Source organism: Schistocerca piceifrons, chromosome 2 (genome assembly GCF_021461385.2).
Source record: "Schistocerca piceifrons isolate TAMUIC-IGC-003096 chromosome 2, iqSchPice1.1, whole genome shotgun sequence".
Taxonomy (NCBI): domain Eukaryota; kingdom Metazoa; phylum Arthropoda; class Insecta; order Orthoptera; family Acrididae; genus Schistocerca; species Schistocerca piceifrons.
Window position 1 is genome coordinate 619,784,051 of NC_060139.1, and position 16,190 is coordinate 619,800,240.

Genomic DNA, 16,190 nt, shown 5'->3' on the forward strand with positions numbered 1-16,190 from the left:
GTTCCATAGATCACTTTACATGATAGATCTTACTGATGTGAAATGAGTCATTTTACATCCACATTGCAAATTAATTTGTACATATGGCTACATTCTGGTCATTTCTAAGGTTTTTTTTCCAAAAAGAAAAAAAGATATAAAAACGTTGTGAGTTAATAAGTCCTAGCAACCACCTTTTATAGGTTACAGTAATAGAAATTATTGTACAGAATAGGAGTTGTATAGCAGAAACGTTCTCAGTTTGTTTTCACACTTTACTTTGCTATCAGTCAGACATTTTATATCACTAGGCAAGTGATCAAAAATTGTTGTTGCAGCATTTTGCACCCTTCCTGTCCTAAAGACAACCTTAATGTGGAGTAATAAACGTCACTGTTCCTTCTGATATTGTAATTATGTGCATCATTGTTCTTTTTCAACTGTAGTGGACTATTTATAACAAACTTCATGAAAGAATAAATACACTGTGAAGCAGTAGTCAGAATGCCCAACTCCTTAAACAGGTATCTACAAGATGATCATAGGTGATCACCACATATTCTTATGGTACATTTTTGTTCAATGAAGACTTTTTTCCTTAAAAATGAGGTACCCCAGAGCATTATTCCATATGTCAACTTACTGATTTGTCTCTACCTAAGATTATCAATGATTCTAAGCACAAACATGGCTGAACTAAGTTGTTTTAGGAGTTCTGAAATGTGCTTTTTCCAGTTTAAATTCTCATCAATATGGATACCTAAGAATTTTGATGTTTCCAAACCAATATATCATTTCCACATTGTGTGCTACACTTATCACTTGTGTAATACCCCTAGATGTGCAGAACTGAATATGTTGTGTCTTTTTAAAATTGAGGATGAGACCATTCACATAATACCAGTCAATGGTACTTTTAAGAATTTTGTTTACCATTTCTTTCGTGTGTGTAGGTGTAATGCAACTGTAAAGGAAATAACATAGAAGATGCTGTTTTTATATTTTTAGAGTATTGTTCCAGTGTTCAGAGTCCTCATCAAGTAGATGCGACAACAGATATCAAATGAATTCATAGAGATACTTATAAGATCAGAGATCAGTGTAGTCTAAGAAACTGTGACAAATTATCAGGGAACTTTAAGAGAAATCTTTGGAAGAAAGGTGATGCAGTTTATATGAAAACATTATGGGTAGATTTAAAAAATGTGTAGTCAAAGAAGACTTTAGACTATTTTGCTGCCACCATCACACAGATCCTGCAGGGATCATGAGAACCAAGTAAGAAGTTATAGGTCACACTATGAGACACAGTCATTTTTCTCTTACACATTGTGCGATTGGAACAGGACAGAAAGTTATTGAAATTAAATCTCTATTGCATTTTGTTGACATTTGACAACAAACTGTAAATTTACATACAATTTCAAGGAAACCACTCGCTTATGCATGATGATGCCATCTGGCTACACACACAGTCTAGCTACAGTGAGCTAGGTTGTGTTTAGCATAATTATGTTGGCAGAAACAATCCAGAGTTGATGATCTTTGCTGTAAATCGAGTGTACATAAACAAACACGAAAGCAGCTGAAATAGAGAATTATTTATGCCACTAAGATCACATCTAGTTAGTTTTGTAAGGTATGTAACATCATGCTTAGTATTAGCACAGATTATGTTTCCATTTCTCTGCGACAGAATTATTAATAACTAATCAATATTTTTGGATGACAACAAACCTAAGTTATTGAGTTCATCAAAATTTATTCAAAATTGTTATGTTCAACCTGGATCATAATTTTTGTGCGTTAGGCCCTGCCCCCCCCCCCCCCCCCCCCCAGTTCATTGAAACTGGTTTCCTAAAAAGAAGGTCATGCAATATAGGGTTAATGTGAAGACCCTCCTCTATACTTAGTACTGTGGCTTTCCAAATATATATTTAGATTTATCAGATGGGCCTTTTTTTATCTGGTTTCATTTTATTTTTAATTCTCTGCTTGATTATGCCTATTTACCTCTCCCAGCTCCCATCATTGCCCAATCCTTATCCCAACCCTTTCTCCAGTTCCCTGCACCCCATTCTCCCCTCCATCTCATCCCACACTTCGCCCACCCCCCTCCTGCCTCCTGTCCCTGCTTAGGCCACCCCTAGAGGGGTCACAGTTCTTTTGTGGGTACATGTGTGGCATGCACAGGTCCCTGAGCTATTGCAGCCTTTCTTGTTCTGGGTTGCTTTATCTTCCCCTTCCTTCTTCCTCCCTGTCCTTAATCCTTTCCCTTTGCCCCCTTCCTTTCCCTCTCTAGGTGTTATTTATGTTCACCCAGCTGTCCTCCTGACTTTGTTTTGTCTTAAAGTTTTGGTTTGCTTGCTTTTCTTCCTCCTTGTTGGCTTTTCTTTTTTTGTCCTCCTTAGGGGCTTGACCTCCACCTCTAAATTTTAAATCTATAGTGTGAACCAGATGCAGAACAACTAACTTCCTTGTGTATTTGCCATGGGTCTCCCCCTCCCCCTCTCCCTCTCCCAGCTCCTCTTGGAAGAATTCCACTGTCTTATGCCATCTACACATTGGTCATATCAGGCCCCACAGTGTGACTGTGGAGCCATGGTGGCAGTATCCCATATATTGGTCGAATCTCTCTTTCTTTTAGGCCTTTGTAGCAAGTATAGCTTTCCAGATTTCTTGTCTTTATATTAGCAAACAATTCATGGATGCTTCAATTGGACCTGTTTCCTACATGAAAGTAGTGTTCATTTTCAGTTATAAGGTTTTGCTTTACTCCTGTTGTAGGGGCAGGGTGGTTGTGGTTGGGGCCTCTCTTTGTGTTTTTTGGGAGTGGTGCTCATGACCACTCCCCCTTGCAAAAATTGCTCTTATTCCTCTGTTTTCTGGTTTTTACCGTATCTACTCGAATCTAAGCCGCACTTTTTTTCCGGTTTTTGTAATCCAAAAAACCGTCTGCGGCTTAGAATCGAGTGCAAAGTAAGTGGAAGTTCTGAAAAATGTTGGTAGGTGCCGCCACAACAAACTTCTGCCGTCGAATATGTTGTTGTTGTTGTTGTGGTCTTCAGTCCTGTGACTGGTTTGATGCAGCTCTCCATGCTACTCTATCCTGTGCAAGCTTTTTCATCTCCCAGTACCTACTGCAACCTACATCCTTCTGAATCTGCTTGGTGTATTCATCTCTTGGTCTCCCTCTACGATTTTCACCCTCCGCACTGCCCTCCAATACTAAATTGGTGATCCCTTGATGCCTCAGAACATGTCCTACCAACCGATCCCTTCTTCTGGTCAAGTTGTGCCATAAACTTCTCTTCTCCCCAATCCTATTCAATACTTCCTCATTAGTTATGTGATCTACCCATCTAATCTTCTGCATTCTTCTGTAGCACCACATTTCGAAAGCTTCTATTCTCTTCTTGTCCAAACTATTTACCGTCCATGTTTCACTTCCATACATGGCTACACTCCATACGAATACTTTCAGAAATGACTTCCTGACACTTAAATAAATACTGGATGTTAACAAATTTCTCTTCTTCAGAAACGCTTTCCTTGCCATTGCCAGCCTACATTTTATATCCTCTCTACTTCGACCATCATCAGTTATTTTGCTCCCCAAATAGCAAAACTCCTTTACTACTTTAAGTGCCTCATTTCCTAATCTAATTCCCTCAGCATCACCCGACTTAATTAGACTACATTCCATTATCCTTGTTTTGCTTTTGTTGATGTTCATCTTATATCCTCCTTTCAAGACACTGTCCATTCCATTCAACTGCTCTTCCAAGTCCTTTGCTGTCTCTGACAGAATTACAATGTCATCGGCGAACCTCAAAGTTTTTATTTCTTCTCCATGAATTTTAATACCTACTCCGAATTTTTCTTTTGTTTCCTTTACTGCTTGCTCAATATACAGACCACTGCTTCCCTTTCATGTCCCTCGACTCTTATAACTGCTATCTGGTTTCTGTACAAATTGTAAATAGCCTTTCGCTCCCTGTATTTTACCCCTGCCACCTTTAGAATTTGAAAGAGAGTATTCCAGTCAACATTGTCAAAAGCTTTCTGTAAGTCTACAAATGCTAGAAACGTTGTTTTGTCTTTCCTTCATCTATCTTCTAAGATAAGTCGTAGGGTCAGTATTGCCTCACATGTTCCAATATTTGTATGAAATCCAAACTGATCTTCCCTGAGGCCGACTTCTACCAGTTTTTCCATTCGTCTGTAAAGAATTCGCATTAGTGTTTTCCAGCTGTGACTTATTAAACTGATAGTTCGGTAATTTTCACATCTGCAACACCTGCTTTCTTTGAAATTGGAATTATTATATTCTTCTTGAAGTCTGAGGGTATTTCGCCTGTCTCATAAATCTTACACACCAGATGGTAGAGTTTTGTCAGGACTGGCTCTCCCAAGGCCGTCAGTAGTTCCAATGGAATATTGTCTACTCCGGGGGCCTTGTTTCGACTCAGGTCTTTCAGTGCTCTGTCAAACTCTTCACGCAGTATCGTATCTCCCATTTCATCTTAATCTACATCCTCTTCCATTTCCATAATATTGTCCTCAAGTACATCGCCCTTGTATAGATCCTCTATATACTCCTTCCACCTTTCTGCTTTCCCTTCTTTGCTTAGAACTGGGTTTCCATCTGAGCTCTTGACATTCATACAAGTCGTTCTCTTATCTCCAAAGGTCTCTTTAATTTTCCTGTAGGCGGTATCTATCTTAACCCTAGTGAGATAGGCCTCTACATCCTTACATTTGTCCTCTAGCCATCCCTGCTTAGCCATTTTGCACTACCTGTCGATCTCATTTTTGAGACGTTTGTATTCCTTTTTGCCTGCTTCATTTACTGCATTTTTATATTTTCTCCTTTCATCAATTAAATTCAATATTTCTTCTGTTACCCAAGGATTTTTACTAGCCCTCGTCTTTTTTCCTACTTGATCCTCTGCTGCCTTCACTACTTCATCCCTCAAAGCTACCCATTCTTCTTCTACTGTATTTATTTCCCCCATTCCTGTCAATTGCTCCCTTATGCTCTCCCTGAATCTCTGTACAACCTCTGGTTCTTTTAGTTTATCCAGGTCCCATCTCCTTAAATTCCCACCTTTTTGCAGTTTCTTCAGTTTTAATCTACAGGTCTTAACCAATAGATTGTGGTCAGTCCACATCTGCCCCTGGAAATGTCTTACAATTTAAAACCTGGTTCCTAAATCTCTGTCTTACCGTTATATAATCTATCTGATACCTTTTAGTATCTCCAGGGTTCTTCCATGTATACAACCTTCTTTCATGATTCTTAAACCAAGTGTTAGTTATGATTATGTTGTGCTCTGTGCAAAATTCTACCAGGCGGCTTCCTCTTTCATTTCTGTCCCCCAATCCATATTCACCTACTATGTTTCCTTCTCTCCCTTTTCCTACACTCGAATTCCAGTCACCCATGACTATTAAATTTTCGTCTCCCTTCACAATCTGAATAATTTCTTTTATTTCATCATACATTTCTTCAATTTCTTCGTCATCTGCAGAGCTAGTTGGCATATAAACTTGTACTACTGTAGTAGGTGTGGGCTTCGTATCTATCTTGGCCACAATAATGCGTTCACTATGCTGTTTGTAGTAGCTTACCCGCATTCCTATTTTCCTATTCATTATTAAACCTACTCCTGCATTACCCCTATTTGATTTTGTGTTTATAACCCTGTAGTCACCTGACCAGAAGTCTTGTTCCTCCTGCCACCGAACTTCACTAATTCCCACTATATCTAACTTCAACCTATGCATTTCCCTTTTTAAATTTTCTAACCTACCTGCCCGATTAAGGGATCTGACATTCCACGCTCCGATCCGTAGAACGCCAGTTTTCTTTCTCCTGATAACGGCATCCTCTTGAGTAGTCCCCTCCCGGAGATCCGAATGGGGGACTATTTTATCTCCGGAATATTTTACCCAAGACGACGCCATCATCATGTAATCATACAGTAAAGCTGCATGCCCTCGGGAAAAATTACGGCTGTAGTTTCCCCTTGCTTTCAGCCGTTCGCAGTACCAGCACAGCAAGGCCGTTTTGGTTATTGTTACAAGACCAGATCAGTCAATCATCCAGACTGTTGCCCTTACAACTACTGAAAAGGCTGCTGCCCCTCTTCAGGAACCACATGTTTGTCTGGCCTCTCAACAGATACCCCTCCGTTGTGGTTGCACCTACGGTACGGCTATCTGTATCGCTGAGGCACGCAAGCCTCCCCACCAACGGCAAGGTCCATGGTTCATATATGTAGCGCTATACAGGCATGCTTTGCAGGCACAAAGATAAATACTGGCGCCAAAACCTCTGCATCAGTAAATAAATTTAAAAAAGGTGGAAGACGAGCGTTTTCTCTGCCCCGAGTTTCGACCACAGCATTTTTCATACATTATACAACGTAGTAAATACAAATTCCGTATTGTTCATCTTCGAATGTAGCAGCATTTCAATGTACTACGAAAATCCGACTGGAATGACTGTTTGGGGTGTTTATCAATATGACCAACTCCACGTTCTGAATTTTTTCCATCCTGTGAGAAGAGATCGTTGCTAACAGGAATTTTATGAATTGTGAATCACATGCAGTATTCTCTGCACCATAAGAGTAATACGAATATAAACATTTTGCGATGTATTCTTTCGTGTTTGCTGCTATCTCATTTAAATCCTGTCTGCCTAATAAACTACGAAACTAGAGTGAGTGAGACAACAGCAAACGCGGAATAATATACATATGTCATGTTTATATTCGTATTAGTCTTATGCCTAACAGTGACAGTCAGAAATGAAGCACGGCAATTGGCTAGATTTTTAAATCTACGATGACTAATTCCTGTGCAGAATGTAATGTACTGAAGAGGCATCTGCAAAGATTTTCAAACGGAGAAAAATTCTCGCTAAACTCTAGTTCAGAACATCATCTATCATACGCAGTCTATTATTTGGTTCTTGTTGATCATTATCAAAGAAAGCAGCAGTGTAAGTAACAACAAATAGCCGTCTCTTGCCATTGTTTCGCTAATGAGAAGATTCCTCTTTAAGCCATGGTTGCGCGCACAACAGCAAGCCATGCCGCGAGCGGCGACAGGCCTTTAACACTCATTAACAGAATGCGATAAACAATGCATGACACAGTACAATAATAAATTTTCAGCTTAGAGTGATGTAAACACCTATAACATAGAGAACGGCACTTATCAGATCAAAGAAAAATAAGCAATCAAATCAAACCAGACGAAGCACGTGAAAAAGGAAGGGTACCCGTATAAATACGGTCGGAGCGCCTGACGCATAGCAATGCCTACCTGGTAAAGCTTAACTGCTAAGCTTACGACTCGAACCAAACTACTGTAGCTGTATTGTCATTCATTCGACCTAAATTGTCTCTCATATTACAATGGACCAACTTTGTTTCGATTTCGAGATGTGGCCTAAAACTTTTCTCTCCCCCTTGAATTTCGAGTCTCAAATTTCAGGTGCGGCTTAGATTCGGGAAAATTTTTTTTTCCTTGATTTCAAGTCTCATTTTTCACGTGCGGCTTAGATTCGAGTGCGGCTTAGATTCGAGTAAATACGGTAGATTTGGCCTACCCTTTTGTGTGTTTTTTTGCTTTCTCGCTTCATAGCTTGACCCCTCTGATCAGATCCACCCACTTTTAGCAGAAAGCTTTACCTTACGCCTGTAACTTTTGAATTGCCATTTAGTCCCATAAACTCCCCCCCCCTCCCCCTCCCCTCCAACCAACCAACCTGCTTAGGCCACCCACTTGTCCCTGTTTAGGCCGACACCCCCAGCCCACTCCCTCCAACTCCCACCTCCCACAATAAGGCAGACATAGAGGAGGTGGCCTAAATAGGGATGGGTCCCTAATTAGGTCACCCTCTCTATGTCTCTGTCTTATTGTTTGACAGTGGAACATCCAGGGACAGTCTTTTTGCTGTGCCTATCTGTGACTCAGCAGCTCCACTATATGGTGAATAGTAACTATCTTTCTGTTTATTTGTCATATGGCACAATGTGTTCTTTAATACAGACAAAAAGTAACCTGGCAGCTACATAGAGGGTCACATGTGTCACCGACTAGTTGATGCTATTGAGCATAAAAAAGTGCTTGTCGTGCTGTTACTCATCCTTTAGTCAGGATGCATATTTTGTAAGGCAGTGTACGACTACTACACAATAATTTTTGCATTGGTTTATACTTTAAAAACTTATCCACTGTTAAAGTAATACTTATGTTTCACATCAACATCTACTTTGACTACTTATGTTGTGTGATGCCTGTTGGATGCCCTGAGAAAAATACATCTAGTTTCGCAACCGTCAGCCGTATGTTTTATTCATAATTCCATTAAATTGTAGGCACAGAAGGCAAATAACACGATAGCTGCTGTGGAGTGGAGATTGGCAGAAATTGCAAGACCGCGTCTTGGCACGTGTGATGTAAATGTAAGTGTACCTCAATATATAACAAGTGCAGTCTTCTGTGCTGACGATTAGTGTTATTTAGTGCATTAAATCTTAATCTTAAGCTTACTGTTTCACTGATTAATTGTATTGTGAATGCAGATCCCCATGTAGTGCTCTTTAAGAATTTCAAAATTGGAATAATAGAGAATTATTGTGCAGGTGGTTTGATGAACCCTCTGCCAGGCACTTTAAGTGTGACTTGTGGAGTATCCATGTAGATTTAGATGTAGATGGTAATGTTTGGTATGTAGTTAGGATGAGCCACCTTAAGTCTGCAAACATAATTCTTTTGTAATATTTATATCTAGCTATAAGCCAAATGGATTGTGATAAGGTCATGGTTGTTTTTCTGTCCAGGGAATGTACTTCTGATATTTTGGATATTGATTTGGTGTATGCTGGATTATACAGCAATTATATATATAGTGTGATACCAAATCATTATCTCTTCTCTATACGGAAACTTAAGGTGCACTATATGCAGCCAGTTCTACTTTCTGGGATCTGTCGCACCTGTCCTCTTACAATCCTCCACTTATCACAATACAAAGTTTTGTTAGCCTTTCAGTGACCAAACCACAATCATCTGCTTACACTACGAAAAAAGTTATATTCACTTTTCAATGACAGCACCGTATTGTATTTATGTAACTGATTTATTTTACTCTTTTGCCTAAAATATTTAATTGATGTTTGGTAGTTACAAAAATGTTAAATTCATAGTGTTGCAAAATCATAAAGTACTTAGACTAGAAGCTATTTGGACACTGGTACAACTTGGGCAGAGCTGCGGAAACAGGTTTTGAATGTACCTGTGACTAGATGATGTTACTCAATGAAATGTCAATATTATGCTACTCACCATATAGTGGAAATGAGGGTCACAGATAGGCACAACAAAAAAACTACTAAACATGTAAACTTTTGCAGGTAGAAGGCTTTCTTCTGAAATAGACAACACATTCACACAAACGCAGCTCACATGCACATGACCAGTGTCTCTGGCTGCCGGGCCAGACTGAAAGCGACTGCACATGATGGAAGAGGCAGTCTGGGTTGTGGGAGTAAGGAAGAGGCTGGGGCAGGGATGGCAGGGGGGGGGGGGGGCAGGGTATGGGTGGGGGATGGTAAAGTGCTGTTCATGGGAGCATATAGGGACGAGGTAGAGAGAGGGTAGGGCAGTTAGGTGCAGTCAGGAGGTTAGGCTGTGGACTGGGAGAAGGAAAGGGGATAAGTGGGTGAAGGACAATGACTAACAGAAGTTGAGGCCAGAAGGGTTAAGTGAATGCAGGATATTTTGCAGGAAGGGTTCTCATGTGCGCAATTCAGAAAAGCTGGTGTTGGTAGGAAGGATTCAGATGGCACAAAGTGTGAAGCAGTCATTAAAATGAAGAACATGGTGTTGGGCAGCTTGCTTAGCCATGGGTTGGTCCAACTGTTTCTTAGCCACAGTTTGTCCGTGGTCATTCAAGCGGACAGACAGCTTGTTGGTTGTCAATCTCACATAGAATGATGCACAGTGGTTGCAGCTTAGCTCGTAGAACATGTGACTGGTTTCACAGGTAACCCTGGCTTTGATAGGATAGGTGATGCTTGTGACCAGACTGGGTAGATGGTGGTGGGAGGGTGTATGGGACAGGTGTTGCATCTAGGTCTATTACAGGGATAGGAGACATGAGGCCAGATGTTCGGAGCAGGGGTTGTTGTGTAGGAATAGACAAGGATATTGTGTAGTTTTGGTGGGTGATGGAATACCACTGTGTCTGGGGTGGGGAGGTTAGTGGGTTGGACATTCCCCATTTAAGGGCACGACAAGAGGTAGTCAAAACCCTAGTGAAGAATGTGGTTCAGATGCTCCATTCCTGGATGGTACTGAGTCAAGTGGGGAAGGCTCCTCTGTGGCTGGAAGGTGGGATTCCGAAAGTGGTGGGTGACCAGAGAAATAAGGCATGGGAGATACGTTTCTGTAAGAGGTTGGGAGCATAATTACAGTCTGCGTAGGCCTCAGTGAGATCCTTGATATATTTGGAGAAGGATTGCTTGTCACTACAGATGGAACGGCCATGGGTGGATGGGCTGTATGGAAGGGACATCTTGGTATGGAATGGAAGGCAGCTATTGATGTGGAGGTGTTGCTTGTGGTTTGGTAGGTTTGATATGGGTGGAGGTACTGATGTAGCATCTTTGAGGTGGAGATCAACATCAAGGAAGGTGGCTTGTTGGGTTGAGGAGGATTAGGTGTAGTGAATGGGTGAGAAGGTGGTGAGGTTCTGGAGGATTGTGGATTGTGTGTCCTCACTCTTAATCCAGGTCACAAAGAAATCATCAATAAATCTGAACCAGGTGTGGGGTTTGGTGTTCTTGATGGTTTGAAAGCATTCCTTTAGATGGCCCATGAATAGGTTGGCAAAGGATGTGCCATGTGGAGGCCCCTTGCTGTACCCTGGATTTGTTTGTAGATGATGCCTTCAAAGTAAAAGTAATTTGGGTAAGGATATAGTTCGTCATGGTGACCAGTAAGGAGGCTGTAGATTTGGAATCAATTCGGTGTTGGGAAAAGTAATGTTCAATAGTAGCTAGGCCGTGGGCATTAGGGACATTAGTGAAAAGCAGGTGGCATCAACAATGACGATCAGGGCACCGTGTGGTAAAGGAGCAGAAACTTTGGAGAGCCGGTGGAGGAATGGTTGGTATCTTTTATAGAGGAGGGTAGATTGCAGCTAATAGGCTTAAGGTGTTGATCTACGAGAGCAGATATTCTCTGAATGGGGCACTGTAACCAGCCTAAATGGCATGTCCTAAGTGGTTGTGTTTATGGACCTAAGGGAGCATGTAGAGGGTAGGAGTGCAGGGAGTGGTTGGGGTGGGAGGGTGGGGAGACAGAGTCAGAGAGAGAGAGAGAGAGAGAGAGAGAGAGAGAGAGAGAGACTGACTCTTAACTCTTGGGAGAAGTTCTGGGTTGTCCCTAAGGATTTGAAGAGATACTGGAGGTCCTGCTGGATTTCTGGAATGAGGTCACTTTGGTGAGGTTGTAGTGGATGAATCTGACAGCTAGCAGACATTATCATTCGGAATATTCAAAACAATGTAAAGTTCTCTTTGTACAAGCACCATATCAGTTTATCACTCTTTGGGGATAGTACTGACCCATACCAGTTGTCACCATTTAATAAATCAAACCTACAAATGCCTATTATACAAGAAAATAAATTACACTGCAATTACCTTAATCTAGAAACACATTATTGTATTGACACAATCAGTAAATTAATAAATTATTAAAGTTTTAGTAGAGTCACAAGACCATGTCCCCACAGGATTTCCAAATTACATTTTACTTTTACTGTTATTACAAATGTCTACTTATGTAAGCACTGATTCAATATTTTTCACTCGTTCATGAATGAAATGAGACAAGATTTTGTAACAACTGGCATTGATATTGTTGTGGTTTATTTCACAACATTACATGGAATTACAGGATTTTGTAGCTTGAAGATTTCCCAGCCATTCTCATGTCAGTAAAATAGCATTGTTTGAATATTTACGTACTTAGCACATCCAGCTTTGCTTAAAAGACTAGCATTAATACCCCAAATTTATTACTAGCCTGGCCAGGAACTACATTGACTTATCTACCAAAGTACATTTAACTTCAGTGCCCATCTTGTTAACCTACTGGGAGGACCTTTGAAACCTAACTACCACTTTAATACATTGTGATCCATCACTATTTTCAAACTTTAGATCTTTCAAATAACAATCGAAGTAAGAATTGCCATAGGTAACTGCTAACATTTTCTTCTCTGTAGTGGAATAATTTCTCTTTCTTTCGTTCAGTTGTCTGGATGTGTATGCTACTGGACGTTTCTTTTTATCGATACTCTGGCTGAGAATGCATCCCACTGTCACAGTGCTTGCATCACAGGTCAAAATGAATTCCTTTTCAAAGTTGGGAAATAGTAAAACTGAATCCAATGACAGTGCCTATTTCAAGGTGTCAGATGCTGTCAGGCAGTCAGTAGGCCATTCAGATTTTGCTCCTTTTCTTAATGAATGGTTCAAAGGCATGGCTATCTGGGCAGAATTCATTACAAATTTTTCTATAATGGTTACAAAGCCCTATCATGGTGGTAGATCACCTCACCAGGGAACAACAGTGAGGCCTGCAGCGGCGTAACGTTGGAAGGCACCAAAGTCTTTCCATCATTGAAGGTCAGGATGAGGTTGCAGCAGCTCTTGACAGCAGAGCCCATCAGCTATAGTTGGTGGTGGCATTATAGGTAGTAGTCATTTCAGTAGGCTGAGGATGGAGCATCCGAGTGCCCACCTCGGAACTGGTTAGCTGCAAGACTGAGGTTCTAGCTGTACAAGTCAGGATATTTGTACTTGTTGGGCTATACCACTGACATTACCCTTCAGCATGGATGACAGAATGTGCCCCAGTTTTCTGAGCTTGTCAGCATTCTGCATCGTGCTGCAGTGTCACAACTCTTTCTTTCAGGCCTTCAGCCTGATTATTTCTACAGTGTCAGTGTGCTGTAAAGCCATTATTGCATCAGACTTAGGCATTGTTGCTTCATCGTGCATGGTCACTAGAATGACGTTATGTTCTCTTCTCAGTGAGATTGTTCATTCTGATGCATCGGCATCTTGGTCGTGCAGCTCAGGTGGAATGCAGGCAATTGACTTGGTGCTGTGCCCATACTACATGCAATATTGGTTGTTCTTCCAGGTTAATATTGGTTGTACTTCCAGGTTAGCTTTCTCATGTAGGTATTGTGCATTTGCCTGTCTTGACTTCCTCTCTGGCTCTGGCACTGTACAGGGAAAATGTTAACAAATTTTAATATCTACCTGGAATATGATTCTAGGATGCAACAATATTAATGACTTCCCATACATCAAGCAACTGAAAATCAGAAAAGTTTTAACTCAAAAATTATGGAACAACCATATTCTATCAAACTCACTGACAACTAGGATAGTGTGTATTAGTAGTAGTTTGACCAATTCTGGTCAGGCAGCAGCACTGTTCAGGGCAACTTTTCACACCCTGACCACTTCACTCAACCTTACTCAATAATTTTTAAAGTGCAATATCTTGAGAAGCAATAAAAATGTTTCTACATTTTTTCTCTTTACTTAAAAGGCCGCTCTTGTAACCTTTATCTACTTTTTCTGGACAAATTAGTGTTATATTGTAAGTTAGTGCCTGTGTTAGTTCCTTTTATCTTTGTATCATTCTGCTGATGCTTGAGAAGTAGATTTTTCATATCTTTATTATGTTGAAGTAAGGTCAATGTTTGTAATGAACAAATAGCTCTCAGCGCAATGGATTAATAAAGATACTCCTACTGTATTCTTTACAACACAGGATACACAATGCAAACACCCCAATGGAGCTGTTTGTTTCAGGTTTCAGATGCTGCCTTTTTCCTTTTTTTATTTATACATCTGACACTTTATTAACCAAATTACCTCCTCTTTGATACAAGAATACCCCCCCCCCCCCCAATGTTATGTCACTACTGTTGACTGTAAGAATGGGCACTCACCTCTGAACCACTACTGAAAAAAGAAAAGGAAATCGATGTCCATTAGATTCTATAAGCTGGGTTAAATATCAGTGGATCAATGTGCTGCAATTGTTGTCATATATTAATTTATTTTGGTCACCTAATAAGGATGAATAGAGTAAAAACTACTTTTCCTAGAAAGGGTGGGCAGGAGGCTGGTAGACACTAAGTAAGAACTGTATTATTTTTTCATGTTTCCATAGACACATAAGAAAATGAAGTTAAATGCTGTATTCTAATTGATGTATGGAATTGTTTTAACTTACCTCTATTTGCTTCAGTAAATTTAGAATTGGTCAACGAGTGTTGAATGGCATCAGACAGAAGGTTGCTTCCCCCCCCCCCCCCCCCCCTCCCCCTCTAAACTAACCCGGAGGAGTGAAAAAGTGGTGTGGTGGTAATAAAGAACTTTGTCTAGAAACAGACTTTGTACTTGCTATTTGCCTCTGGAAGCTAGATGTGAATTATCTGCACTTTGCATTGATGCTTGCTAGTGTTACCACTCAGTGAAGAAAGCTCAAATTAGAAGGGATGGACACACAAATGATTTTCTTAAATTTGGATGTGGTGCTAATAGTCTAGTTTTTATGTTTCATTACATATGTTTTATTTTTTTACTTATTTTCATGTTTTAATTTTTTTGTGTTCTGTTTTTTAAGTGCAGTTTTATTAAAAGCTGTTCTTATTTTGTAATCCACAGGTGAGAACATTTGCCGAAATATCTCAACTGAAAAAGGAGAGAACTGATTTAGCTACACGTAAACACAACTTAGATGATGCGCAAAATAAGATCCAAGACAGTGTTTTAGCTATCAGTCAGAAAGTAAAGAGAAAAGTTCTTGATATTGAAAGAATAGTGGGCATTAAGAAGAATGAATAGTGAAGACATTGTTGCTGCCCTCACAATGTCAACAAACAGTTCCTTTTGCGAAGAGTGATGTAAATGGCTACTTCCTTCAGTGTTACTGCTGCTGCCGCCACTGTAGTCATAAGTGCCATCCATGTAACTCTTTGTATTCGAATAAATATTATATACGATGGTCTTTTAAAAAATTGTTTTTTGTGCGTTACAAAAGCAGCCTCATCCTTAAGTGATATTTAGGATCTAAATCTAAGTACTAAGTATCCATGGAAAACAAAATGTATATTAATCCAGTTGTCTTAACCTCTGCACTATTTCACGTGTTTCATAAATTTCACTGTAGCTTAACATAGGTACAGTCTTTTAAGAAATCCATCCATTTTGTATTTTCTCCTGTTAGGCAAGCTGATGTGATGGTAAAATGCCCTACGCACAATTGTTTGTAAAAATTGAAATGCCAGGAAAGAGGCATGCAAATTAAGTGAACTTGCAGAACTTCCAATTAGTGTACGGCATGTAAATAACAAGTATAACAGCAAAAACACTTGTGGGGAGAGGATCACTCTTTGAATGACCAATGCAGTATAACAATGGACAATGGAGCAGTGTTGTGTGGCACTGTGCTCTCTTACTCCCTCCTTCTCTCTTCCTGAACCCTTTCGCGTTCTTTCCATTTCCAGCATCATGAATAATGTGTAAATTCATTCCTTGCGCAGGATCCCTTGGTGTTAAGTCAAAGCTATATCTGGGCATAAAAGGCTTGTTAGTAGACTAAACACACTAACTAGTATTTACCCACCTCTTCAGTTTGGTTGTGCCCAAGTTTGAATGTGCCTGCCACACTATAAAAGCAGTTGAATGACAATAGTCAACAAATATATGATTGTGTACTGCCTTAGGTCACTGTTGCATATCATATGCAGTTCTTCAAGCCTGAAAATTGTTAATGATTTCATCATTGACAATTGTACCCGGCTAATTGTACAGCATATGAAGGTGTCCTCTCTTCAGTTCAGTCCAGTAGTAGTACTCTGATTAGACAAATGCTTCAGCACAGATTGCAAGCCTCATCTCTTCACAGATGACAAACTCTATCTCTACTGAATTGCCCAGTTTTATGACAAGTTATGTTGTAATTGCATTTAGGGTATTGTTAGTTCGAGACTTGCCATTGACATTCTAATGTACCCACCTATGTACAGTCACTTATATAGCCAATTAATATAAATTATCATATTTGCATGTAATGTTAAGACAGGAGGAATA

General features: G+C 40.1%; 1 protein-coding gene across 1 annotated transcript in view; it reads left to right on the forward strand.

Moving 5' to 3' along the window:
* LOC124777681 overlaps window positions 1-15,115 on the forward strand; it is a 38,939-nt gene extending 23,824 nt beyond the window's left edge. The window contains exons 2-3 of the mRNA XM_047253158.1: window positions 8,376-8,462; window positions 14,763-15,115. Coding sequence (XP_047109114.1) covers window positions 8,376-8,462; window positions 14,763-14,942 — 267 coding nt within the window. The 3' untranslated portion in view covers window positions 14,943-15,115. The remainder of the gene's footprint in view (window positions 1-8,375; window positions 8,463-14,762) is intronic.
* The last annotated feature ends 1,075 nt before the right edge of the window (window positions 15,116-16,190 follow it).